This window comes from Eubalaena glacialis, chromosome 10 (assembly GCF_028564815.1).
Source record: "Eubalaena glacialis isolate mEubGla1 chromosome 10, mEubGla1.1.hap2.+ XY, whole genome shotgun sequence".
Classification (NCBI taxonomy): Eukaryota; Metazoa; Chordata; class Mammalia; order Artiodactyla; family Balaenidae; genus Eubalaena; species Eubalaena glacialis.
In genome coordinates, this window is record NC_083725.1 from 77,575,010 (window position 1) to 77,602,233 (window position 27,224).

General features: G+C 48.7%; 1 protein-coding gene across 1 annotated transcript in view; it reads left to right on the forward strand.

Annotated features, from left to right (window-relative positions):
* MICAL2 (microtubule associated monooxygenase, calponin and LIM domain containing 2) overlaps positions 1–27,224 on the forward strand; it is a 217,942-nt gene that overhangs the window by 25,837 nt on the left and 164,881 nt on the right. The window contains exons 2-3 of the mRNA XM_061201468.1: positions 1,069–1,139; positions 23,311–23,651. Coding sequence (XP_061057451.1) covers positions 23,388–23,651 — 264 coding nt within the window. The 5' untranslated portion in view covers positions 1,069–1,139; positions 23,311–23,387. The remainder of the gene's footprint in view (positions 1–1,068; positions 1,140–23,310; positions 23,652–27,224) is intronic.

A 27,224-nucleotide genomic window follows, 5' to 3' on the forward strand; every position in this document is an offset into this window, starting at 1 on the left:
TCAGCCAGGCCCGGGCTTGAGTCCTGCCACTCCCTGGGGCCTTGACAAGTGCCTTCTGCCCTCTAAGCCCCTATTCCTGTCTGTGAGGAGCCACTGAGACAAAGCATGTCTGGTCGTTAACAGTGCTTGTTCCGTGCTTGGCCAGTGCTCAGTAAATAGTTGCTTTTCTCCCATTAATAGTCTGAGGATTCTGAACAGTGAGTCCCAACTCCTAGGCTCTAAATGCAACCTTCTGTGTACTAGAGAGAATATGTACGTGTTTCTGTGGGCAAGTAGCCCTACCACCTTGCCGAGCAAAGTGAGCGTATGTCCACGGAGTATGGCGATTGCCTCTTGGCGATCTCAAATCTTACATGTCTTTTTCTTTTCTTTTTTTTCTTACATGTCTTAAGTTTTGTCCTTTTGAGGCCACCTTTTAGAAAATTGGGATTGTGAAAGTAAATCCTTAGAATTTTTGTAACTCCAGGCTCCATTTTCCAAACAGGTATAGAAGCATTTTCTGCAGAAGAAGTGGGATGTAACCAAATCACTAGGGTGGTCATTGGAAGCCAAAATCATAATTTGTTTAGGAAACTCAACCATGATCAGATAGTCCATGCTTATGACTTCCTAGTTTATTCAGCATTTTGGACCTTTCCACCTTGGAAATATGACAAATTTTACATTGGTGACTTGTTACCAAGTTTTTACACCAGCTTGATTTTACTTCCCTCATGTCCTAAGCCTAGAAATTCTGGCATTTTTTATTTTTACTGAAGCAACTAATGAAGCGTTCTTTTCCAGATCCATCTTACCTTCTCTGCAAGCCTTTGTGTAGAGGTGTGATAAGCCTTAGGGTACCCAGCCAGTGGCAGACAAAGGAATGTGTTTAACCATCTCATAATTCCTTTCTTCACATGAAAAACTTGGAGCACGAAGAGACATTCTCTGTCCATTTCCTCTTGTTGGGTCAAGTGTTACTACGGGACAAAGTGTACAGCATGTGGAACCTCTTGGTGGGGAGAAGAGAGGAGGCAGTAATGTAAGATAATCTACTTGACATTCCTTGTTGGGCTCTTGTTTTTAAAGGAATATGGCAACCTGTGCATGGCTTGTCCTGGGAGGAGCTGACTTCAGTCATCGTGATGCCTAAGAATCAAGTAAGTAAGTCACAGTGGTGGATCTCTTTTCTGCCATTGAGTCGCTCCTGGGGGGCTAGCTTCAGGCTTTGGAAAGGATAGGGGTGCTTGCACTCTTCCTTCGAGCCCAAGTGAATGTGACCCCTATGAAGAAACAATGGCTGGCGAAAGCCCTCTGTCTTTGCCTACCACCTCCAAGGCCGCACAGCCCTCCCACGCTGTCAGAGAAGGGAGTGTGGCAGGGATTGAGACTGAGATGTGTTTGGGGACATGAAAGACCTGTGTGACTCAGTGGGCTTTGAGTGGATGGAATCTCTGTCCCTCTTCCCCTAAGTAAGACCAACAGCTCAGCTGTCCTGACTCCACTCCCAGCTCTGATGCTGTTTCCGTCTCCTGCTGGCCCAGGTCTGTGCCAAGACAGGAATCTGGCCGGGTAGCTTCTGCAGGGAGTGACTTCCAAGCATGGTAGACCATTTGTCCAAGAGTTGCAAATATGATCACAGCATCTTCCTCTGCTTGGGTTCCATTGTCAGGAGAGCAAACCTGTTCGTATCTTTCCGTAAATTCAGCAGGTGCATGGAGGCGTAGGGTCTGGAAGACTCCGTGTAAGTGAAAAATCAATGACTTGTTTGGCATCATCACTTTCATGAACTATGTAAGAGCCTTCCCACTGCTCTCCTGGCCCTACTCTGTCCCCTTGCTCTGTCCTCTTCAATGCTGCCAGAGAGCTTCCTCAAAGACATATCTGCCTGTCACTCTCCCACTGGCCTTCAAGGGCCCCTTCAGTGACTTTCCAGACCATTTGTCCAAGAGTTGAAAATTTCCTCTCCTTTCCACCCCAGCTCCAGTCCCACAACTCCCGGAACAGATCTCCACATCCAGGACACGTGTTCCCTCTGAGAAGCTTCCCTCACTCTCCCAGCAAAGTTGGGGCCTCCTCCTCTCCACTCCCTTAGCGCTTTGTTCAGATCTCAGGTGTGTCACTGGCTGAGTCGAGTTTTGTCCACTTGTCCATCTCCCCCACCAGCTGTGGAAGCCTGGAAGGCAAGGACCCATCTTCCAACCTTCCTGTCTGAGCTGGGCAGCGCCAGGGCTGGGCACATGGCAGGGGAGCAACAATGTTTGTTGGCTCAAGGAGTTCAGGCCCTGAGGTTTCTTCAGGGCTTTATGGCTCACGAAGTCCTATCTTCTGTCTCGTGGGGGCCTCGTACCTGGGGAGGGGTAGTCAAGTCATCCCCATTTATTTTACAGACATGGAGGCTGAGGTCTGAGCTCTCAGACTATAGGCTGTTAAGGTCCAAGACCCACATCTCCTGTGAACCAGGCTGGTCTGGTTTCTATAACCAAATTTTATAATTAGAACCCAAGAGGTTATTTAGAGCAAACCCCTCATTACCTGATAGGGAAACTGAGGCCTGGCCTGAGGATATTTTCTCAAGATTGCATGACCCACTGCTGTCCAGTGGAGATTTGGAAGGCAGGTCCTAGATTTCCAGTCTAACTTTCTTTCCACGCCTTCTCTCCTCCTCCGCCTCCCTTCTGTATACGGCCATCAGAGAACATTTGGGGACCATCTGTCTGCATTTACAGGAGGGTGAAGAACTTACAAAATGCCCTGAGTCAGAGGGAAGGTAGAAATGAATAAAACTGACCCTGCCTCAGGAGCTTCCCTGGAGGTGTGAGACCAGGGGTGGCTGGTGTCTGGGGGCTGCAGAGCCCAGTGGAGGGGGGAAGGAGGGGAGGGTGAGGCTGGGGCAGGGTACAGGCCCCAGAGGAAGGGCAGCCGGCAGGCATGGCTGAGGATTCAGAGGCTGGCCTCGTGGGCACTGAGGATCCACGGTGGAGGGGGGCTGGGGAGGATGAGGAGTCCATGTTGAGATGCTGAGCAGGAGCATGAGAAGGGGTTGGCGGGACCTGGGGGAAAGCTGCTTTAGTGGTTCTGGTTCTTAGTGTCTGGCCAAAGAGGTCCTGAGCAGCCAGCCTGCTGTGGCCTGAGAATCCCTCCCGTTTCCCGGAGAAACACAGAAAGTGGAGTGCGTGCATAGAGGAGGGTTGAACGATAGACAGTTCCATCATTGTCTGAAATGTGTATGGGGAGGGAAGTGTGTGCATTTCTGGCCGGCTCACCTCTATTGTGCTCAAATGAATTTTGTTTTGTTTCTGTTGACCACCCTTCCAGTTGGTCTTTTCCCCCATCTCAATCTTAGGGGTCTCCTGAAACATTCATTCCGTCCAGACGTGATACAGGCCCAGGTTGGTCCTGCTCTTTCCAGTTTCACCCTGCCCCTTCTTGCAACTTCCTGGACACACAGACTGGGAGCCTGGTACCGACTGCAGGCTCCGTCTCCACTGGCAGGTTGAAACATACACTTTGCCCAAATTACAGAGAATGTGATGTTTGCCAAATAGGTACCTTGACCTTGAGTTGTTTTCCAAAACATGACCAGGCTATAAACTTCTGCAGGGAAAGTGTGCAGTATCACATCATTATTGTTTACACCTTTGGCTTACCTTACACTCTACATTTCATCAAGATCAGTTCATCTTCATAATAAGTAAATCTTCATTTACTCCCATTTCACAGATGAGGAATTTGACTTAGGCTGTGACCTGCCCAGGGTTAATGTAGCTGTCTATGGGCTGAGCTGGGCCACAGCCCAGGCCTCCTGTTTATAAATTTCCTCATCTTTATACCCTACTAAGCTTCACCCATATGCAAATTTCTGAAGGGCCAAGGACATAAGAGGAACTCAATAAATATTTGTTGAATGAGTGAACTTTGGCTATTTTTTTCCTTTTTTTTGGGGCGGGGTGTGGGGTCACTCTTACCCATAAATGGATCCTCTTTGGCAGCAAAGGGAACACTACCCTGTGAAGTATTTGAATTTCTTTCCATGATAAGGAACTAGTGAGTTCTCTTCTCACCCAACCTCACCTCCAGGAACTGGGTCACGCACACTGAATAATTAATTCCTTGAATCTTTAACTCCTCCTGATGCTGAGATGATCTGACCAACATTGGTCTTGAAAGGTCCCTGGCAGAGACAGATCCTATTGTTTGTCATCATACACCTTCAGATGACCCATCTAATTGCTCACAGGGAATACTCTTGGCCTCATCAGGTCAGACTTCCAGCAGCTTAATTCGATTCCCTCCTGCCACTCATCCCCATCAATCTCCCCTAGACCAAAGGAGAGAGATCTTTGTGGGTTATCTTAGGTATTTAGGGTTCTGTAGGGACAGGAAGGCCCACCTCTCCTTTCTCACTCCCCCTCTGAACTCCTTAAGATTTTGTGGCAAGGGCTGGAGAAAGAGCAGCGGACCATGTCAGGTTGGGAAGGAATGCATGGGGCTAGGGAGGCAGTTATCAAAATATCTGTTGGGCCTGCTCGTTCCCTGAGTGACACTTGGGTCATGTTGCTTAGAGTCTGCAGGGGATCCAGCTGGCCTCATTAGAGCAACCTAATTAGATCTCGAGTTCAGCAGAGTAGAGTGGAAAAAAGAGTGGGCTGAGGTCAAAAGACCCACGATCTGGTGTTGGTTGTTCACAGCTCATCGGCATGGCCATGGGCCAGTTGCAGAACTTCACCTGCCCTCAGATTTCTTATTAAGGAAGTAAGGGAGGCACAGAGGGATGTGGCATCTTAAAGGAGCCTCCTGGATTCCCAGTGCCCACTCTGCCTGTCCTCGTGATCAGCACCGTCTTCTCCTGCAGGTCGCCACCTCCTCTGCTTGCTTCTGTAGGCATTTTCTCCTGGACTTTGTAGTGTTGTCTCTCCCCTGCCCCACCCCGAGATATGCCAGAGTGCAGATAAAAACTGCCTGTGGCTGCCCTAGTCTCCTGCCAAGCAGCCTGGAAAAAAATGTCTAATGATTTGAAAGAGCATTGGGGACCTAGGAGGTACAGGTTGGTATAGGAGGGGAGTGGGATTAACCCGTGAGTGGAAAGAAACCAGCCCAGGTTATTAAGGGTTGTTGGGATATCCAAGATCTTCATGTCCCAAGGTGCCTGGACTCTGTCCAGTTGTTTGACCAAAGGGTACTAGATATGTTCTTAAACACATGGCCCCAAGTTTATCATCTTCTTCCCTGGCCAGGCTCTGTGGTCAGGGGTGACCAGACACTCTGGAGCAATAATGGTTGTGGTGTTGGTGGAAAGCTGCTCGGGGGGAGCTAAGAGATGTCTCAGACAAACAACTAACACACAAAGGGCAAGGGTTGAGGAGGGTGGATCTGTCTGTAAGACTGATGATCTTTGGACGTGAAAGCTGGAAAGAACCTACAGATCATCTGATCTATTTCTCCAATTTTATGGGTAAAGAAACCAAAGCCCAGAGACGTGACTTAACCAGACCCATAAAGCAAGCTAGAGGTGGAACCAAGATGCAAGCCAGGTCTCCTGATTCCCAGCCTTGGAATCACAAACCTGATACAAAGTGGCTATTTCCCCAGTGCCATGTTGCCTCCTCTCATGGGTTCAGCCACTGCCCTTTCCACTCCTCTCCTTGACCCTGGGCTTGATTGTCCAAGGTGTTATCAGGGCCCACAATAACCTCCTTGTTTATCGAGGCCTAATAAAACCTGGGTGTGACATCACTGTGAGGTTGAGGCTTCTCTCACATGTGGGCTGTTTGACTTGTACTTAGGGATTTAACACTGTTGGGTCAGCAGTATTCTGTTTTATGGTGTGGCTTGGGGTGAAAGATTAATGCAAGACAGGAAATGAAGGATCTGACGGCCCAGCCTCAGCAATAGTGGACTCTCGTGGGTTTATCATTCAGGTAGAAATCAGCTTTGTTGCTAATCATGCCTCTTTCTGAGACTCTGGAGCTGAGGGCATGAATCAAGTGCAGCCTGCGCCATCCCCTGCTCTGAGAGGGGGCGCTTTGGGTTAGAGGCTGTCCGCCCCATTGCTGTGTTGCTGGCACGTAAACCAGAATGGAAGCCATTCACTTCTTTCTAGAGGGCTCCATTTGGCTCAGCACTTCTTGCTGAGCTCAAGGAAATACATCGTGAGCTCTTTCCATTGAGCAGGCGCTGGGTTTACATATTTTACCTTGTTTTTCCTCACTGCGGCCCTCTGAGAGGTGAGCATGGCTCTTTGTTGTATCGAGGAGAAAACAGGCAGATACAGGTTAAATAACTAGCCCACGTCCCACAGGGGCCAGGGCTCAGACGCAGGGGGTCTGGTCTTAAAGCCTTTCCTCGCTCCGCATTTCACACGGCCTCTCTTTGCATGGAGAAGGGAGATCTGTGCCAAGTGGGCCGGGCATTGATTGAGGCATCAAGCATTTATGATGAGACTTCTGAGTGCCAGGCTCTGGGCTTGGTTGTGGGGATGCAAAGGTGAGTAAGACCTGGTCCCTTTATTCCCAGGAGTTCATGGCCTGACCTGGTGGCAGGACAGATGTGTATAGAGTCACAGCCACTGCTCTAAGCAGTGTCATGATGAGTCACACACCACGTGCTCTGAAAGCACTGAGAAGAGAGCAACGCACAGGGAAACTGGCACCAAGCATGTGCTCTGGGACTTGGCTATTGAGGGGTAAGTAGGGGATTGCCAGGCAGAGAAGGAGGCAGAGAGTTTTCCAAGTGAAAGATGTGGCGGTATGAAGGCTTGATTCGGTACTGGGAAGTGAGGAGGAGTCATGGACATATTTTCTCAGCTGACGTAGAAGGAGTGGAACTTTCAGTTGGGAGATAAGCTGGGGGAGGAGGGGTTTGGGACCAGACCGTTAAGGGCTTTGTAAAACACTTGCTAATTATGTGAGAGTCGTTGAAAGAAACATCAGACCAGCAGAGATTCTCCAGATATGAATTCTCCAGGCGTCTGAAGTACCTTTCCCTGTAGAAATGTTTGTGGGACTTGTGTTCAGACAGTTTGTGTCCATTTTCTACATTTTGCGTCTCACGAACCAGTGGAGGTGTTTATTGATGGCGCTAGGGCATGGCGCTGGGGTGGCCCACACTGACAGTTCATATTTAAAATGTCTCAGATTCCTCTTGCCAAATAAGCTGATAGCAGACACCCTTGTGAGTTCATGTGCAGCCTGTCTCTCCAGGGATTGTTTTGCATTCCAGACAAAGCCACACAATAATTCTGTAGCAGCTGGGGGTGTGGGGTGAGAAGGCTACTTAAAGATCAACGAAAATATATTGCTGTTTTTAAGGACAATATTTACAAGGCAGAAGTATCTAGGAAGTGGATCATTTGCGCTGAGGGTGAGCCAGAATCTTTTAAAAATCCCAGCCCTTTAGAGTGGGAAGGGTCTTGGGGAAGAGAGAGAGCCCTTCAGGAACTCGTGCCTCTCTCCTCTCTAATGAGCTCCTTGCCGAGGTCTGCCCCAGGAAACCTATTCTGGAAGCAGAACTTTGAACCTGACGTACCCTTCATGGAGGGGAGGGGAGCAAAAACCCGGAGAGCGATCTGGAGTCCAGGTCTTCCTGCTCTCGTATCACAGTCCATCTTTTGTGGCCCCCTGGGTTTCGTTTCTTTACAAGGAAAGAGAAAATCCTTTCTGGGATGGTGGCTGCTTCAGTGAATGTGTTTTTCAGAACATAAGCCCAAACACCTGGAGAAGAGTCCAGCGCCTTCATTCAGCCAACCCAAATGTCTTACGTCGGGATGGCAGGAGACTGTCTCCTGAACCTTGACAGAAAATTCACCGGCTCGGTCCCATCTTCTGTGGTCCTCCCTGGGGCTGCTCTCTGTCGGGGTGTGGGTCAGGGAGGGGCGTTTTGACCCATCGAGTGAGGAATGGCCAAGGCAGTCGCTGGTCCTGGAGTGCTTGTCTCAGCATCTCTGAGCTCACAGGAACGTGGCCTTTGAGTGTCACCTGGAGAGCCGGGTGTCCCTCGCCTCAGAGCTCTGCGGCCCCCCTCACACAGGCTCACATCACCCTCCAGGTCAGCCTCACGGCCGTTACCAACAACAAAGCACAACCTGTCAAGCTAATCATCTCGTCACAAGTGGGGTCAGCAGCTGAGTGTATTTTAGGGACTGGTTCTGCCCTAATCAGAGAGGCCTTTCTGTATTTACTGTCTGAAACCTTGCATGGTTTTAAAGAGCTTTTGTGAAAATAGTTCATAGGAGACTTCAGTTCCTCTGCATAGTAAGGATGTGGCCCAAACAGTCTTTCTGTCTCCCTACTGCTCAGACACCTGAACCGGCCCACTGGTAACGGCACATTTGATGTGGGCACAGAGCCCCTTGGGCGGGTACGGTGAAGGGAAGACAGCATTGCTCAGGGCTGTCTCGCCCCGTCAGTCTCTGGCCTGCTCACCTCCCAGAGGCTGCATCTGAGAGCCATTCAGCTGTGTTCACTTAGCACATTGCCCGGCACAAGGTAATTGGTATCTGTGGGATGAATATAGGAACAAATACATTACCAGCAAGTAAACCCTTCCGTTTTCCAGCAGAAGCAAAAAGGACTGAATATCTCTCAGGCTGAGTTGCCCGAGTGCTGTCCACGATCCAGCACGCACTCCAGGAAAGATCCCTCTGGTCCTGGGCACAAAGGGAATTACAGAATCTCCTGTCTCCTGGTTTGGGCCTGGAGGGAGGGCCAGAAGAACTTTCATCCACATCCAGAAATTCCCCCACTCAAGACTATGAGTCCTATTTTCAAGGCTTAAAACAAGCCTAACATACAAACAAAGAACAGTAACAGCAACAAAGCATGGGAATGTGGGCCCCAGCAAAAGCAAGGTAGAGTCCATCCTGCTGGCTACCCCAGCTTGCCCAGCCCGTCCCCGCTTGGCTGAGCATCCCATGCTTGGACATGTCTCCCAAGAGCCTCCCGATGTGCATCCTTGTTTTGTCAGACTGCTTTTCTGCAGCACAGGGCTTTTCACATTTAAATCACAGATCCCAGCTTCCCAAGTGTGTTGACATGTCAGTAGGTTTCGAACAGCCCATTAGGCTTTTCTGACTCAGGCAGGGCTCACCTGCCTGTGCATGTGCACACACCTGCTCGTAAAGGTTGAATGCAGTTGACAGGCCGTTGTGTGGAGACTGGGGTAATGGGTGTGGCCAGCTGAACTGCCGGCTGGGTGGACACCTCACTGGAAGAAACAGGCAAACATCTCCCCTTCCCCTGCCCCGGGCACACCTGCACAGAGGCCAGCTGACCTCCGAGATCCAGGGAGGTATTATTTACATTGCTAATAACATTAATGATAATATAAACAACAAAGCATGTATAATTGCATATCAGGAAGTTAATCCTGAAATTAAAGGTCTATAATTCAAATGAAAAATGTTGGAAGTCTTTTAAGTGAACTCTAAAGGTGGTACAGTGAGAGCTGTTCCATTCCTCCTGAAATAAATTTTTACCGGTAAATGTTCATTCATTCAACAAACATGTACTTATTACCTACTAGGAGCAGACACCACACTGGCACCAAAATTACAAAGATAAAAATCAGTAGACAATTCGTTAATGGGTGAATTAGTCCAAAGGGACATAATACAAGAAGTTGAATTATTTGATTAAATATTGATTGAATGCCAACTGCATACTTAGAACTGAGCTGAATATTCTGGGAAATAGAAAAGAAACAAAAGACACTGGCCTTTTCCTTAAGAAGTTTATACATTATATTGTCCAGACAAGCATAATGCACAAAACTGTGTTGGGTTCAAGGCTAAATGAAGTGCCAAATGGCCGGTTCTGTGTCTCATATGACCCCATGTGTGTTATAACTGTCTGTCTCTAGGAATTACTACATGGTAATTTCTCAGAAGCTGGGGAGACAGAGCTTGTTCCCCTGGTATCCAGAGTGCCTAGCAGTTTCCCCCTTGGACCTCAGGCTGCAGAGATTCTGTGTGGGAGTAGGCCCAGGAAGCTGTATTTTTGGACACTTCCTAGTGAATCATGTGGTGTAGAACCAGGTTTGGTGACCTCTGGCACAGACTCTGAGAGTAAGAAGAATGCATGTGAAAGAAGGGTCAGTACGGGACGGGGAAGCTTTTGTGCCTGAAAACTCCAGCTCATCCCTTAAGATCCAGCTCTGGCGCCGCTTCTTCTGTGAGCCTCTCTCCATGCTGTGGGTCACTCCATCTCCCATCTCTGTGTCCACACGTCTTGGTACCCACCTCTATTGCAGCTCTTACCTATAATTATTTAAAATTGATTCCCTGAATAGACTGTGATGCCAGCACATAGTAGGTCTTCAATTAGTACTCCAGGGCCTGACTTTGCTTCAGAGGTTGGGTAAGATTTGAGCAGGGATGGGAGGAGGAAGGCAGGGACCAGATGTGGAGCATTAAATGGGCCAGTCTGTCTGATGCAGCCACAGGGGAGCCCTAAGACCTTTGGGAAATGAGCCTAACAAGGAAATGGGGGCTGCATGGAGGGGGCTGATGAGCCCATCATGGGAGTTGGGACTTACACAGTGGGGCTTAGGGAGCCCTGAGGGCTTTATGAACGGGGTGGGGTGATGCAGACAAGACGGGAAGGGGAAGACGTGAACTGGAGACTAGTTAGGAGGCTCCCATGGTAATTCTGGTGGTGGTCAGAGACAAAGGGCTGTCACAGTTCACGCCACCACACAGCCTAAATTTTGTGGCTGCTCTTGATTGGATTTTACCAACAAGAAGTGGTTATTGAACATCTGCCATTGCCAGAGGCACAGGTGCCAGGCCCTGGATATGCAACACCTGGCATCACAGAGCTCACGGTCCAGTGAGGCAGGCAGACCCAAAAGTAGTTCATGCGATAGTCTGTATGCAACCATCACTGGAACCTCCACGGAGTACAGTGTGGGAGAAGGGGGTGTGGGGAGACCAAGGTAAGACTTCAAAGAACAGTTGCAGCCAAGGATACTGCCTAGCCTGGCGTCACTGAGTTTCATCCTCATGTAACCCAGTGGGGTCAGGACTGTTATTATCTCCATTTTATGGATGAGGAAACTGAGGTTCAAAGAAGTTAGGTGACTCATCTAGGCTCACACACCTAGTAAGTGGTGGGTCAGGTTTGTAACAAGTCTGCCTGACTCCAGAGCCCACACTGGGACCCCTGACACTCAGCTGCCTTTGATGTTTCAGCCCCAAAGCCGACTGGGTTTTTACCAAGTGAACGGAGTCTGGATGGGCCTTCTCGATGGAGGGACCAGCATAAGCAAAGGCACAGGGAGGGAGGCCTGGAAGAGTTCAATGCAGATGGCTCAGTAGGTCTGGACTTGGGGCCAGGGAAATGGTGAGGTGGCAGGCTGGAGAGCAGGCAAGGGGCGAATCAGGAAGGTGGTTTTTGTCTTGCTCTGCTGAGATGTTTGGTTCTCACCCTGAAGATGCTCAGGGAGCTGCTGAAGGATTTGAAACAGGAACAGAACCTGACCAAGTGTGCATGTCTGGTGGAAAGATCTCTCTGGCAGCAGCTCGAGAGAGAGGCTGGTGGACCGGAGGGAGCAAGCAGGAAGGGCATTTATGCGGAGGTTTCGAGAGTTAAATGAGAGGGGAGGCTGGACGGGAGGCAGTGACTGGGGCTGTTGCGGAGGCAGTGCTCGGTGACTGGCTGGCTCCTCGAGGTGAGGGAAAGGGGGCAGAGAAGGTGACCCCAGGGGTTTGTCGTGAGAGTCTGGGTACAGATGGTGCTGTTCACTGAGGCTGGGGATGCCAGGGAGGTGAAGGCCGAAGGTAAACTGACCACATGTGAGGTCTCTGCAAGACAGTCAGGGGAAGAGTGTAACCGGCAGTTGAATACAGGTCTGGAAAGCAGCTGGGGGTTCACGACAGAGGGATAGCTTGATGGGTCATTGGGATGTAGATATTGGTTGATCTGGGGGCGTGTTGAGGTCCTTGAAAACGGGAGGAGTGTGAAGATCAGAATCTTGGGAAATTTCAGGGGCATTCAGAGAGAGATGTGTCTGCACAGACTGAAGATGGGAGAGACCATTGGCAAGATAAGGTCCAATAAGTGGCAGTTAGATGTAGCCACGGAGTTGGTGGTGGCCTTGGGCATGATGCCTAGGTGGGCTATGTGTGGGAGGGGGAATGAGACTGTGGTAGATTAGAGGGTGAGTGGAAGTGAGGAAGTGGACATTGCCAGGCTAGACTTTTCTACTGGGAACCTAGACTGTGAAGGGAAGGAGGGAGAGTGCCATTTTTAAGAGCAAATGTAGATCTAACTGTGGTTGAATTTGTGCACATTTTTAAAATTATTTATTTATTTATTTATTTATTTGTTTGTTTGTACTGCAGGTTCTTATCAGTCATCAATTTTATACACATCAGTATATACATGTCAATCCCAATCGCCCAATTCAGCACACCACCATCCCCACCCCACCGCGGTTTTCCCCCCTTGGTGTCCATACGTTTGTTCTCTACATCTGTGTCTCAACTTCTGCCCTGCAAACCGGTTCATCTGTACCATTTTTCTAGGTTCCACATACATGCGTTAATGTACGATATTTGTTTTTCTCTTTCTGACTTACTTCACTCTGTATGACAGTCTCTAGATCCATCCACGTCTCAACAAATGACTCAATTTCGTTCCTTTTTATGGCTGAGTAATATTCCATTGTATATATGTACCACAACTTCTTTATCCATTCGTCTGTTGATGGGCATTTAGGTTGCTTCCATGACCTGGCTATTGTAAATAGCGCTGCAATGAACATTGGGGTGCATGTGTCTTTTTGAATTATGGTTTTCTCTGGGTATATGCCCAGTAGTGGGATTGCTGGGTCATATGGTATGCACATTTTTGAGACTGATTTCACATTGTTAAATTCACACATCCAAAAAAGAACAAAAAACACTTTTGTTAGGCAATGATTTCTTTTTTTTTTTGGTTTGAAAAAATGTAGTTACTTGGCACAATTCTTCAAAATGGGGGAGCCTTTGGAGGACAGACTCCATGAGACACGGCTGGGCTGTGAGCTTCTGGGGCAGGGACTGCTCTGTGGTTGTCCTGGGCTCCCGGGTATGGCGTTTGTAGAGTGAGCAGGCGTTGTTGAGAAATCCTTTTCAAGTTCACTCTTCCACGATGCCTCCTCCCCAGCATCCTTCTCTATCCTCCAGGCTCATTACTAGGGTTGCAGTCCCTGAGGCCTGAGCTCAGCCATCCAGACACAAAGGCTCACCTGGGGGGTGACTTTAAGGGTGTGCTGGGCAAAGCCTCAGTGGAAAATATGCTTTAACTGTCCCATCTCAGCTTAAGGTAGATAAGGGGAGATGATCACCCTTACCATCTATGTGAAAATGCCCCGATTTCTGCTGTGGTTTGGCTTGGGCTACCTCGGGTGGTGGGTTTTATCCCCAGGACAGTGGGCTGGAACGATGCTGGAAAAGCACATCCTGAGCCCTCCCCATGAGAGGCACCTTCATCTAATTTTTGCAGGGACTCTGTGTTGTTTGTGACTTGCTCAAGGGAATGCTGGGGGACTCAGAAGTCCACATTCTTTCCACCACACCACATAGGCTTCCAGGGACTCGGGACCTGAGGGCTCAGGGGGTTATTGAAACCAAGGAAATGACTAGCCTATCTGTCCCATTCTCTTGTCTTATTGTAGGGAAGGGATGTGGATTTTCACCATAGGGTATATATGTGTGGGGGGAGGTTCCTTAATGAGGGGTGGTCAGGCATATTTCTGGGGGTTAACCCCCAATCACAAATCTGGCATTCCTACCATGCTATGGTTTACCTACTGGATTAATTGATATTCCCTGCCTAACAGATAAACCCTTGATTCTCAGTGTCTTCACATACTTCAGGTTTATTTCTCACATATGTGAAGTCCAAATGTTCCTGGTCATAGACGGCTTTCCTCCAAGTGGGCATCAGGGAGCCCAGCTCCTTCCTTCTCATGGCTTTGCCATCTTGCACATGTGATTTCCATGGCTGCTATGCTCTGGCAGAAGTGGAAAGAGCCTGGAGGATTGCCACGGGAGGTTCTCATGGGTTGGTCCTAGAAGTTGCGTGCGTCACTTCTGCTCACGTTCCATTCCCTGGAACTGGTCACGTGGGCTCACACAGCTGCAAGGAAGGGCCCAGGAGGAAGGAGCAATGTGTGTGGTGATCAGCTGGCCTGCCTCTGCCATACCCACCCAGGCTAGAAAGTCACCCACCCCTCAGCTGACTTTTTATTGGTATATTCACCACAGTTATCCACTATTGCATCGAGATCTCATTATGCCAGATCCTGGCATTTTGGAGTTTGATGAAAGAAGGGGAGTATCATGAACCAAAGGGTCTAGAGCAGAGACCATGTCCCTGATGTGGTGTACGAGGCAGCACTTGGATCCCTCCATCCACTTTGTGTGGGAGCTGTATGGGATGGTGGTTACAGATGTGGGCTCTGAACTCTGGCTCTAGGATGTCAAGTCACAAGTTCATTACTTCTGGCCATGTGCCCTTGCCAAGTTGCTAACTTTTCTAATTCTTTGGAAAGTGGGGATACTATTATCATTAGATAACAGTATCTAATTATGCCTTGGTTTGTTACAATGATTAACTTCTTTAATACATAGAAAGCTTTTTACCTTGCTGCTCAAGACTTCATAGATGCTCATTAAATGTCAACGATTATTATGTTCCCAAGGTCTGAGCATTCATTCATTCATTCAGCACATACTGTATAGAGAGGGCCTTGTGCTAGGAACTGGGAGTAGGGAAGTGAAAAATTAATTTCAGCGCAGGACTTACTGTAACTGAGGTAAGTACAGATACTGTGGGAGAGATCCAACCCGTTTTGGAAAGGGGTTGGCGATAGGGAGGTGGAGAGTGTCTAGAGGAGAAGAGCTTTGAAGGAAGACTAGGAGTTAGTGGGGTAAGGATTTGTTCACATCCATGTGCTGTGCTTAAGAACGGTAAGTATGGTATACGATATGTGAGACTTACTGTTTTTTCAAATGGGCAAGTTCTTTGCCTCGCAGCAGGATTCTCCCAACGCGAACAGGATTCATACACAGTGTCCCTGAAATTGATGTTAGTCAATGAAAAATATGTGAAGCTCTGATTTTGAGAGACAGAAGTCTTATCTAATTACACGGCCATTGTTTCTCCTCGTTCAAGTCTGATGGCATGTCCAACAGATCTGGGCTGATCTGGACCTGCCCTTGGGGAGTTTTTAGGGAATCTGTACACTGCAGGGAAGAATGCTCCCTGCTTTCAAGGAACTGCAGTCTGCTGGCTGCACTGTCTAGGGACTGTCAGAACACAGGAGTGTTCTCCCCAGGCAAGGGATGGTAGGCGCTGAAAGCTGAGGCCAGGGAGCCCCTACCCAACCTTCCCTGTGATGTTGAAGCAGATTTTACAGGTGCTGGGTGAGGGAGGGGCGGCATTGGTGGTGGTGGCCTGGGGAAGGCAGAATAAGAGATAAAAATTGGAATTTGGCAGGGCTGAGCTTCCAAAGGCTTCCTGGAGTCAAATGAGATTTGGAAGGAAGACTGAGAGAAGCCCAGATGACTTACAAAAAAAACAAAAACAAAAACAAAAACCAAGAAATTATGCCATTGAGCCAAATAAAAAAACAGCAAGATTCTTTCACTATTTATTTTATTACATTTTAGCTCAAAAGTATTTTAGATAATTTGCTTCATTGTTAATTAGGCCACAAATTCTGTACTCTGGCCTTGGACACCTCCTACTGTAAGGTGGCAATGGTTTGTTTTTTTAATGCATTTTATTTTATTTTTTTTATTGTGGGAAAATATGCATGACAAAATTTACTATTATGACCGTTTTTAAATGTTGGAATTCAGTGGCATTAAGTATATTCACATGGTTGTGCAACCATCACCACCATCTATCTCCAGAACTTTTTCATCATCCCAAATTGAAAATCTGTACCCATTAAACAATAACTCCCATTTCCCTCTTCCCCCAGCCCCTGGTAACCACCCTTCTACTTTCTGTCTCTATGAATTTGCTTATTCTAGGTATCTCCCCCATTAGTTTTGAGATAGGGTGGCCTCCTGGAAATTGGAATTTGGAGTTCACAGTACTCCCAGGTAGCCAGTGGGTCATGAAGGTGATTTAGGGCATATGCAGAATGGGCTGCTGAGTTTTTAGTGGTGAGATGGGCTTTGTGTGCATGCTGAGATGTATGTTATTTTGTCAGGTCCTGGCCTATAACCAGGTAGGCAGGTGTCTTTCTTGTGGCGTTCACTGGCAAGGGGTCTGTGGGCATAGCTGAGATCGTGTCAGAGGTGTTATCTTCCCCCTTCCCCAGCATGGCTCTTGGGAAAGGGGCCTACCTCACTGGGCTTGAAGGTCTGTGGTCTAGCGAGCAGAGGTGTGGCAGGAATGCAGCCTTGGGGACCTCGTCCCTCACCTGTTGGAATGTAAACCCGTTCATTAGATTAGCAGTGTCAGGGCTTCTTACAGGATGGCATTGCTAGTGTGGCTGCAGCCGTACAGGCCTGAGGAAGAGAAGATACATGAGACCAAGATAGTCTAGTCAGGGAGAGAAGACTCTGGGACTTGGAATGCATATAGAGGAGGGAGTTATAAAAGCTGTGTGTGCTTCCAGTAGAAAATCTGGAAATAAAGAAAAGTATAAAGCTAAACATAAATCATCTGAAATACCATCACACACACGACCACTGTTCACATTTGGCTTGTTTCCTTTCTCCTTTAGATATTACTCTAAGGAGTTGGAATCATATCGAGTACTTGAATTTGTATCCTGCTCTTTTCACCCTGATTTAGGGCATAAGCATTTTCCCGAAGGATTAAATGTCTTTATAAATATTATTTTTAAAGGACTGCCTAATACTTTATTGTTTGGTTGCACCATAACTTATGAAGCCACACCCCGTTGTTGACGTTTGCAGGCTCTCGGAGCCTGAAAGAACTTCAGGGACTACAGAACTTAACCCATTTAATTGACACGGCGGCTTCAGAAAAAGCAGGTCGTATTATTTCCGTCTCCATGGCTCATATCAATCAGTGACAAAGAGCATGGATTTTGAAGTGAGATGGAACTGGGCTCATTTTACAGCATGTCCACTCGGTACCTTGGCAAATGGAGGGGGTTACTTACCCCTCTGAATCTGCCTTCTCTTCAGTCAAATAAGGATGGTTGAATGAGATCACGGCTGTAAAGGACCTGGGACAGGGTCTGGCACCCGTGAGCGAGCAGTGTGGTGGTCGCTGTTCTGATGAGGCTCAGTCTCCTCATGCCCAGGCCCGAGTTCTGCCCACCTCAAAGGCTTTGCTTCTCCTAGAAGGTTCTTAAAGACAGGCTTAGCAGTACAAGCAGAGATGTGGGACACTGGCCAGAAATCATTATGGAAAAATTTAAAAATTTGTACGTGTGTGTTTGTGTACACACATGCATACAAGCATGCATATATACATGCATATATGCAATACATATACACACATATACATACATTTATACACATACTCATATATATGCATACATGTATGTGAACACACGCACACACGTGGCAGCCACACATGGCAAATTTATACTTGCATAAGGAAAGTGAGATGAGCAAGTTCTGGAATTACCCCCTACCCCCAAAGTCCTTGCTTCTTACAGAGTAGAAACAGAGAGAGAGAGAGAGAGAGAGAGAGAATCACCCTACCCCATAGACTTCTTGTGAGGACTCCATAGGATAATGTGAAAGAGCCTGGCTGCCGTGTGCCCCTGGTGATGTTGGCCTCCTTCCTGGCACTGTGACTGGTCAGCATATGGGTCTCTGACTCATGGGTTCGGGGTGGGGGGGTCGATCTCAGGTCATCCTGGGATCTGTTACTGTGAGTGATTCCACAAGGAAACGGACTGAGGTGAGGAAGTGGGAATGTGTGAGGTCATTTCAAGCCAGAGCAGTGGAGTCAAGTCACTATTGAAAAAGAGAGAGGGGAGGGCTGGGGATGGAAGGGCAAGACCACATGGCCTTGGCCTCTCAGAGGAGGAGCAGCACAGAAGGCCAGGGCCTGCAGTGCCCCTGGAGTCTCTTTCCTGAGCTCCCCACCCTGGGCCAGTGTAGACAGAGGGCAGTGTCCAGGCCCTGCTGCAGGCTGGGCACTTGGGTGGGCTTTCACAGTACGTCTCTTGGGTGCGTTTTCATTAGCCGTTCCAGTCGGGGCTCCAGATGGCATGTGTAAGTAGACTGCCTGTGTGAGTTCAGCCTGCATGGAAAGGGCTTTGACTTCCTGTGGGTGATCTCAAGGGCTAAAACCAAGAGCGGGGAGGAGCTATTGGAGAGACAGCATTGATCTCCCTGGAGAGCAGCTAACAGGAATCATCTCACCGAGGCTCTCTTCCAGCCAGAGGAGGCAAGGGTGGGGCAGGCTGCCCCAGGAAGTGGTGCGTGCTCCACTCGGGGAGTTGACCGAGGGAAGGCTGGGACCCCTGGCTGGAAGGAGATTACAAGTGGCCCTTTCGATCCCTTCCCAACCCTGGGAGTTGCCCTTTTAGGTTCAAGTTGGTGTCACGTGCCCTGGTAGATGGAAAGCCAGGCCTCCCTGGGCCAGGTGAGAGGGTGATGTTTGCAGACATCACCTGTAAACCAGGTGTTCTGCCCATGCTGGGCTCTGCAGAGAGGCAGCGTGGGAGGCGTTTCCCACTGCCTTGGCCCTGGCTGCCTCCTGCCTCATCTCAGATGTCAGATCCAAGTAGCCACGACCCAGGGTCTTCCGAGTGCGAGGCACAGAGCCGGGGGCTTTTAGTCTTTCCAACCACCTGCGGGTGCACAGGGGTGAAGACCCCCATTTCACTGCCGTGGAAACTGGGCCCTGCCCCATGGCCCTTTGGGGAGGTTAACCTGGGAGATGGTAAGTTTGAATGGGGGGCTTGGCAGTGGAAATGAGGAGAGGGTTTGGTTTTTAGATTGCATTTACCTTGAAACATGTCTGTGAGCCTTCAGGGTAGGGTTGAGGGCTATGCTTACCTCATGCTGCTTTGAGGGAAGGTTCTGCCCAGTGTCCCTCCCAGCCCTCCTTAAGTTTTTATAGAACTCCGTTTTATCCACTGCCTGGTCACGCTCTTTGATGCCATTTGGCAGGTGATGAGGCCCAGGAAAGGCAGAGGGTGGGAGTCCCACATGTGAGTGCATTGGCAGCTCTTGGGCCAAGGAGGCTCATATCTCATTTTGAGAGCTACTCAGGGGCTCTGCATAAACCTTGAACTTGTCTCCCAGTTGTCATGGGCTAAGAGCCCATTACCAGTGCTGGGATCTGAGGCCCTGAGTTCTAATTTGTAACAGCCAGAGGCAGGGAAAGGGAATTGCTTTGTGACTCATAAAGTCACATAGGCAGAACCACAAATAAGGGACTCCAGTTGGCAAAGACCAAATTGCTTCAAGGCTATTCTTAGAAACTAAAGCATCACGTCTTGTTTCTTCCCAGAAAATGCAGATACCTTTCAAATTTCTGAGTAGTTGGTTTTATTTATATTTCATATCAAACTCCAAAAAGTCAACAGCTGGGTGGTGATTGACAAGGAAGGCTAACGAGAGCTATTACCCAGGATCCTCTGATTTAACTAATCCTTGACCTTCTTCTTTTAGGGAAAGAGAGGGGTATCCAGCAAAATACTACACTCCAGTTTCTGGAAGCTGGGACTCGGACTCAGGGGAGTCCTTCTAAATCAGTCTTTCTAGTTCACTCACAAAACTACCTTGTACCATGGATGTTTTCAGTTCATTACCCAAATTTCCTCATATGAGGTTCCCCACTTTTCATATGAGGAACTTAAAACTTGGAAGTGGAGTTGTCCAAGGCTACACAGTTAGGAAGTGGATTTGAAACCAGATCTTCTGTATAGAAAGCCCATGGCCTCTAATTGTAAAGTATATATAATTGCTTGACCTGGGAAGCTAGTACCAGTGGTCATAATTATGTTCCTTCTTCTCTTCCTTTTGGTCTGATGACGTTTGAGCCATCTGACAAATAGTCATGAGTGCTGGTCATCATGGAGTCACTAGGTGCTAAATACATTACCCACATGATTGAATTTACCCCCCTGTGACTCCAGTATTGGTATCTCCACTGATCAGATGAGAAGACAGGCTGAGATAGACTAGATAACGTGCCGAGGGTCACACGGCTAGCGAGTGCGTGAGACCAGACTCACACCCAGGTTTGCCAGACTCCAAATATCTGGATGCTTTTCTGTGAGGAGACCTACTCTGCATGGGTGTCAGAGTTATTTCTAAGGTCTCTGACTTCAATTGGAAAGCGGTTTTAAAGGTTGAGACTAAACCCTTTAGATGGCAGGGAGGCAGGGCCAAGCCTGGCACGGGCTGCGCGGGCACAGTCCCAGGCAGGGCTTATCTTCTTCTGTCCAGCCATCTCCCTCCACCTTCCCATATCTCACTCCAGATAAGAGCTAGTTCCTGGAGCTCTCACACCCACCCAGGGCCCTCAGCACCACTTTGTCTTTTTCCCTTGGGGCCCTAAAATTAAGTTGTTCATTTTTCTTTTGGGGGAGGAGGGGAGGCGGCTGAGGGGTTGGGAGGAGTCAGGTTCTTCCAGTTTATAAATTATTCTCTGGGAGTCGGGTCTGGCTTGATGACTCAAAACGGTTCACCATTTTAGACAAGGAGGAGTTGGCGACTTGGAGAGTTGATTTACAAAACTCTTTTTTCAAACTAGTGCCTTCCCCAGCTTCAAATCTGCCCCAGGTGATGGCTTCAGCATACATCACATCACCCTGGTGCTCCTAGGGCCAGGCTCTGCCATCACTCACGAATCTCTCACTCCACAGCAACTCGGCAAGCTCTCATACAAAAGAAGCCGCTGAGGCTCAGAGCTTACATGGCTTGTGTGAAGCCAGGTGGGCAGCGAGGGGCCAAGCTGAGCCTTGGACCCAGGTTTCAAGAGCCCCAAAGCCTGTGGTTTTTCTCTGCACCACCTGCCCATCGTCAGAAAGGACTGGAGGATTCCAGTGCAACTCAAGTAGCTTTACAGTTGTCATTCAGCTACTGCAGCCCTTGTTCAATCCCGGGCATAGAAGTGGTTCCAAAGATAGATAAAAACAGAGGATGTTAATATGCTCTGAAAAGCAAACGAGTCTTGTTCTCTGTTTATGCTCTCTGGGTGGCGAGTCTTGCACATGGGGAAAGTTGAGACTTTCTCCATGTGCAAGAGGCAAAGTTTATGTGAGTGATGCCAACGTGAGCACTGCAGACGTTAAAGGAGCCGACTGATCATGCTGCAGGGAATCCGTGTCTTTTGGTGCCAGCTTTCCAAGTTGGTTGAATTTGTTGAGTTGAGGAGACTAGAGGACGGAGTCCTGTCTGCAGAGTGGAGCTTGGCTGGGCCTGGAGCAGGGAACGTACTGTTCTCCCTTCGGCCGAGCCTGGTGCCAGGCCCGTTGGAAGCTCTTGGGGGAAGAGAGATGGGAGGGAAGGGTCCTATGCTGTAGCCCGTGCCGCTGCACCCATCAGTATCTGGCTGCCTGGAGAGCTTGTCGGCCCCTCACAGGTGGTGCCCAGCCAGGCTGCCACATGACACGCATGTGTGTGCTTTTCTTTCCCCTGCTCTCCCAGCTTCTTTCCTCATCGTGCTGGGCAGCCCCTCAGCTGCCTCCTTCCCCAGTCCACCCCGGCCATCTCATCTTCCCAAAGGCTTGTCTCACCCCGCTGCTCTGTCTCCTGAGCCCCACGGCCCTCTGGAGAAGCCAGGCCCCCTCTGCGGTCTGCCCCAGACACCCCACCACACCTGGTCACCACTCCTGAACTCCCGACACCTTGAACTTGCTGTCATTCTGCAGCTGTGCTGGCTCTTTCCAGACTCATGCCTTCATATGGTCCATTCCCCAGTCTTCTAGTGAAAACCACCTCGTTCCTAAAATTGTAGCATTTTGGCATTTCCCTCTTGTGGCTCCTCTGGACTCCTCCAGGCTCTGTTTAACACCTTCTTTGGGCTTCCACGTGCTGTGTTCATTTTTTACAAGCGCTGGCCTGGTTGTCTTGTAATCAACTATTTACGGGCCTGCCTTCCTCACTAGGCTCCGTCTCTGTATCCCCAACATCTAGGGTGACGCGTGGCCCTTGCTAAGGCACCAGTAGTTATTGCTGAATGAATGAGTAAAAGATTAAGGAAGAAGATAAACACCATTCTCTGCTTTCAGTTTTATAAAGCCAGCCTGCAATCCAAATGCACCCACAATGGCATTTCGGTCTGGAGAGTGGGAAGCTGCCCAGCCCGAGGGCTTTGTCTCTGTTTGCTGACCTCCCCCTGCCAGGCCTCTGTCTGGGGGAGCTTGGTATGCGTTTACAGACCCCCTCAAGCCCTCCTGACCGCTGGGCCAGCCCCAGCTCCTTCACACTTATCTTCTTGCACTAGCTTTGGATTCTGGAAAAATAACTAGTGCTTTGGAAAATCAGCTGTAATTTATTTTTGTTCCTTTGAAACTTAAATGACTTTCCTAAGAAAATGCCTGAGGTTAGAGTGGTGCAGAGAAGGACGATGGCCAAAACCCAGGCAAGCTATTTTTGTACTGTGAATGAACCTCCATCGCGTTTTTCCTTCCTTCAACCTAAGCACTTGTTCCAAATAGCTCCCAGCTTGGGCTTACAAAGCACAGGCTCCTTTTGTGCATCAGGAGGAGACCCACGTGTCTCTCTCTCTTTCTGTATGTCTGACTGCGGTGGATGCTGTGCTTCTAGCAGATACTAGGAATGGAGAGAAAGTTTGACAAGTTGCCGTTTGCTGTCTGTAGAAGGGAAAGACCCGCCTTCTGGTAACTAACGAAGGAAGGCTTAAAAGTGTGGTGTCTAAGGATAGGTGGGATGGTGGTCATGAAATCTAGGGTGGCATGTGCTTTGCTTTTTGGGGGCTGTGCACTCATGTCATGTGATTAGGTTACGTTAACATTAATCAACCAATTTATGGCACCAAGAACTATAGGTTTTCAACAGTGCTGAATCTAGTGTGCCTTTCTGGGTTTTGTTTGTTTTCCTTTTGCTAGTTACTACTTCCAGAACCACTGCTCATAGCAAGATTGGCCAGGTAATATTGACATCAGCCAGGATATATCTTTGGCAATGTGTAGTTCTTTTCAGCCAGCCAGGGGAATGGAGTGTTGGGGAGAGAGATTGCCAGCAAGGCAGCATTGCCAGGTTAGAAGGTATGATTATACCTCTCCTATGGATTATGTATGTTTAGTATTAAGTGTTATGTTTAGTATGTTAGTATCTTAAAGGAATTGTATTTTTACCTCTCCGCACCTTCTCCCCACTTTACCCTCATCCACGAAGCTCACCTCTGCCTCTGCCTGCCTTTGCAGGTGTGACGTTTCTCCAGGTACTTCATGGTGTTCTCCTCCATCCTCTCCACACCACTGCTCTACGTGGCTCCTGAAACATGGGGGAAAACGAGGACGAGAAGCAGGCCCAGGCCGGGCAGGTTTTCGAGAACTTTGTCCAGGCTTCCACGTGCAAAGGCACCCTCCAGGCCTTCAACATCCTCACACGGCACCTGGACCTAGACCCTCTGGACCACAGAAACTTTTATTCCAAGCTCAAGTCCAAGGTGACCACCTGGAAGGCCAAGGCCCTGTGGTACAAACTGGACAAGCGTGGGTCCCACAAAGAGTATAAGCGAGGGAAGTCTTGTATGAACACCAAGGTAAGGGAAACTCCAGCATGGATGCTTCTTACCCTGTGGGGCATGTGGGTTGGCTTGTTGGGAGATTAGGAAACTGTTGCCATTTTGCCATTATAAGGTTCTTAGTGGGTGTGGATGTGTTTTATTGTTTGGCTCAGCTGAAGGTTGCCTTTGTCTGTATATGAACAGCTTATCCTGGTTGGGGGCTTCTATCTTATCATGGTGGCCTCACAGCTCTTCTTGTGTCCTTCCCAAGGCCAAGAAAATGAAGGCATGCTTGATGTTATCCTGTTTCTACTATTACTACTACCACTACTTCTTCTAGTAGCTACTATTTACCAGGTAGCATCTTTGGGCCAGGTGCATTCTGTACGTGGTCTTGTTGAACAGCACAGTAGTCCTTTGGATCATTTAAGAGATTTGAAATCTGAGAAGTCAGTTACCTTGCCCAAAGTTACATAATAAGAAGGCAACCTTGGTCTCTCCGATTCTCGGGCTTAGGCCCTAAATTCCCTAGAGAGGCATAATTAGAGTTGTGTCGCCTTGGGAGCAAACATTTTAGAAAGCTCCCTGACTTTAGTTGGCTAAGAAATAGGTCTTTGGTCTTTACTGTCTTTTCCTCCCTCTCTGTCTCTTCCTCTTCACATCTCCGCATTCTCCAGCTCCCCACCCCCTTCCTCTGCTCAGGGTCCCACTCACAGTTAACCCTCCACAAGCTGGTCACTCCCCATTGAGTGGCCGTAGGCGACATCGGTGAACGTGGGGCTGCCCAGCACATCACATCTCTGATAGCTCTGCATCACCCATCCCCAAATGGGCAGCCAGAAGTCAAGACTTCCCTGGGGGCTGTCAGCCCTGGGCATTGGTCCAGGCTGTATGTTTAGGTTAAAAGCGAGCGAGCTGTATTTAGACCTCACAGGAGGTAGCTCAGCCAGAGCCCTTGGAATTCTAGTCAGTGCCAATCCTAGACAAGAGGATTGAACTCTCCATAGAGATCAGGACTGTTGTGTTTTTGTTTTGGTGATGTGGAGCCGTTGAGTCCACCGTGGGATACGCCGCTTTCCCTTGCCCCCGGGGAGACAGCTGCCAGGCTCCTCTGAGCCTGGGACGCACAGACCGTTTGGAGCACAGGCAAGCATTCCATCAGGCTGAAGCAGCCCAGTCGCCTTAGCCCAGAGCATATTAGCCATCCAGGAAGGGCCTGCCCATAACCTGCCAAGCTTCGGCCTTACACAGAGGAGAGGGAAGCATTAAAGAAAAAAGGGGGGGTGGGAGGTGGGGCCAGTATCCTAAGTGCCACCCCTGCCCAGTACCTCCTTTCCTAGTTGTAACTTCATGGTTCATGGTTCACTGGGCAGCTCTTCAGAGTTCCAGGAGGGGGAAGCTTTTAACTTTCAAAGCTTCACCCTTTTCAGTAATTGTATATGGTGGTTTTCTTTTAAAATAACCCATAGAAGTCAGGTGGCTGGGGTGCAATATGTTTTCTCAAGGAAGATTTTCAGAGCTCTTATTGTATCAGCAAATGCATTGCACCATACACCCAACAATTTCTAGCTGCTGAGGGACTCTCTTGGTGATCTGAAGACAGACCTTTGGAGGGAGTCGGCCAGCGGAGGGATGGAATGGAGGGTTGACCACCATGAAGATGTCCTTTCAGAAATCACTAGCCGGTTGCCTGGTCTGTCTGGCCAGCCCCTATTTTATAAGCTTTGATGGCTTGAAGTGGAAGAGTCCTTACATCCTGTGGTTGGCAGGTCATCGTTGATGCCTAAGATACAAAGGAAAAGGACTGTCTTTAGTTAGTGATGCTGGGTAAGAGTGGTTCTTGCCCAGGAATTTATACACCTTTCTCAGGAGGAGGAACAAAGACATTTGAAATGTGGTAACCCATCCCATAAAAACTACTTGGATCCTAAAGTGTAGAAGATACATTTGAAAATGCACTCTACGGATGGTTGTGACTGTGTTAGGCTACTTTATCCTCATGTTTCAGAAACTCAAACTAACCTAAACAAAACAGGGAAATGAGGGAAGTGATTAACTCGTATAAACAGGAAGGTCCAGACACTCAAAGTCTTTCCCATCCTCTCTCCTTCCATCTCTCTTAGATGCTTTGCCCTGTTTTGGCTTCATTCTTCCCTCCTGCAGACAGATTTTCTTCATGATGCTAGCCTCTCGTTCATATCTTTGTAGCTCTGTGACCCAAAAGACCAGAATCTTTCTCTTCCTGCTCGGTATGGAAAAAAATCTCAGGGAAGGATTTCAACTGGCTCACCTCTGGGCCAGTTATTGTGGCCAAAGCCAGAGGAGCTGACCACTGCCTTTGGCAGCCCTTATAAACATCACATGATTGACCTGAGGGAGGAACAGGTCCCCAGGGACGTGGAGGTGGGAGATAGACAAACAGCAGGTGTCCTCTACCTGACGGGTGACTGCTTGTTTGCTTTCTGGTTATGGAACAGGCCTCTCCATGTTGGAGTCATGTGGTTGGCTGGTGCTCGCTCTGAGAGCCTGGCGCTCCTGGTTGTGAGTCAAGCAAAACAGAACATCGTCCTCACTCTTTTCCGACATGAACAGACACTGTCTTGCTCACACACCTCGTTTAGGTTTATCCTTTGGTGTACTAGTTTACGTCGTCAAGCGTTAGCCAAACAAGAAGTGCTGGGCGTTACTGTGTACGTGGTTCATCATTAACACTAAGCTGTGTAACACAGGCGTGTCAGGTACCAGGCATATAGCCAAGCTCCTGCTTAGCCACAGGTAGAGTGGGAATGAATGAAATGCAGCCAGAGCTCCCACCTTTGCACTGATGTGGATGCATCTCGGCACCATCTGGAGTGGATCTGGGCCTCAGAGATTCACAAGCATTAATCAGCCCCTTCCAGGTGCTATGAGCCCTGTCTGCTCCCTCATGCCAGCAGGACTGTGTGTGTGTGTGTGTGTGTGTTAGTGGTGATGGCAGGGGGAGATTGGTGACCAGGAACTGTTTGGAGAAGATGACCTCTGGTACAGGTGCCAGGGGACAGGGAGGAGGACCTGCAGGGTCCCTAGAGCAGTGGCCTAGGTGCCAGCTGCATAATCTAACTTGGGATCAGTGTTCGTTATTGATTATTATTTATGAGGGTTTTGCCAGGCACTTAATAATTCTTTCCCTGGGTGTGATCTGTTTGGATAAGAAAGGAGTGAACCAAGGAGCAAGCCAAAGAAACTCTTTCAGGACTGATATTGGCTCTGAATTAGGGTAGTACCCGGATCAAATGCCACATCCAATTGTGTAATGTTCCTGGGGAAAACAGCCCTGAAGAAAATACAATACATAATTTGGCCTGGGAATTACCATCGTCACAAAGTCATGGAGTCTGCTCATTTATTTTATATGTACCTTTAATGCTAGGAGGAACTTGAAAGAATGTTGTGTACAATCTCTGCATTTGACAGATGACAAGCAGGGGGCCCAGGAACCTGAAGCTATTTGGTTGAAGCTAGCGGGAAGCATTGCCAAGATTTGGATTCTGTTTATTGGTTTCCTCATATAGTGTTTCGTTCATTCATTCATTAGGTATTTCCAATACCCTATACATTAGTAGGTATTTG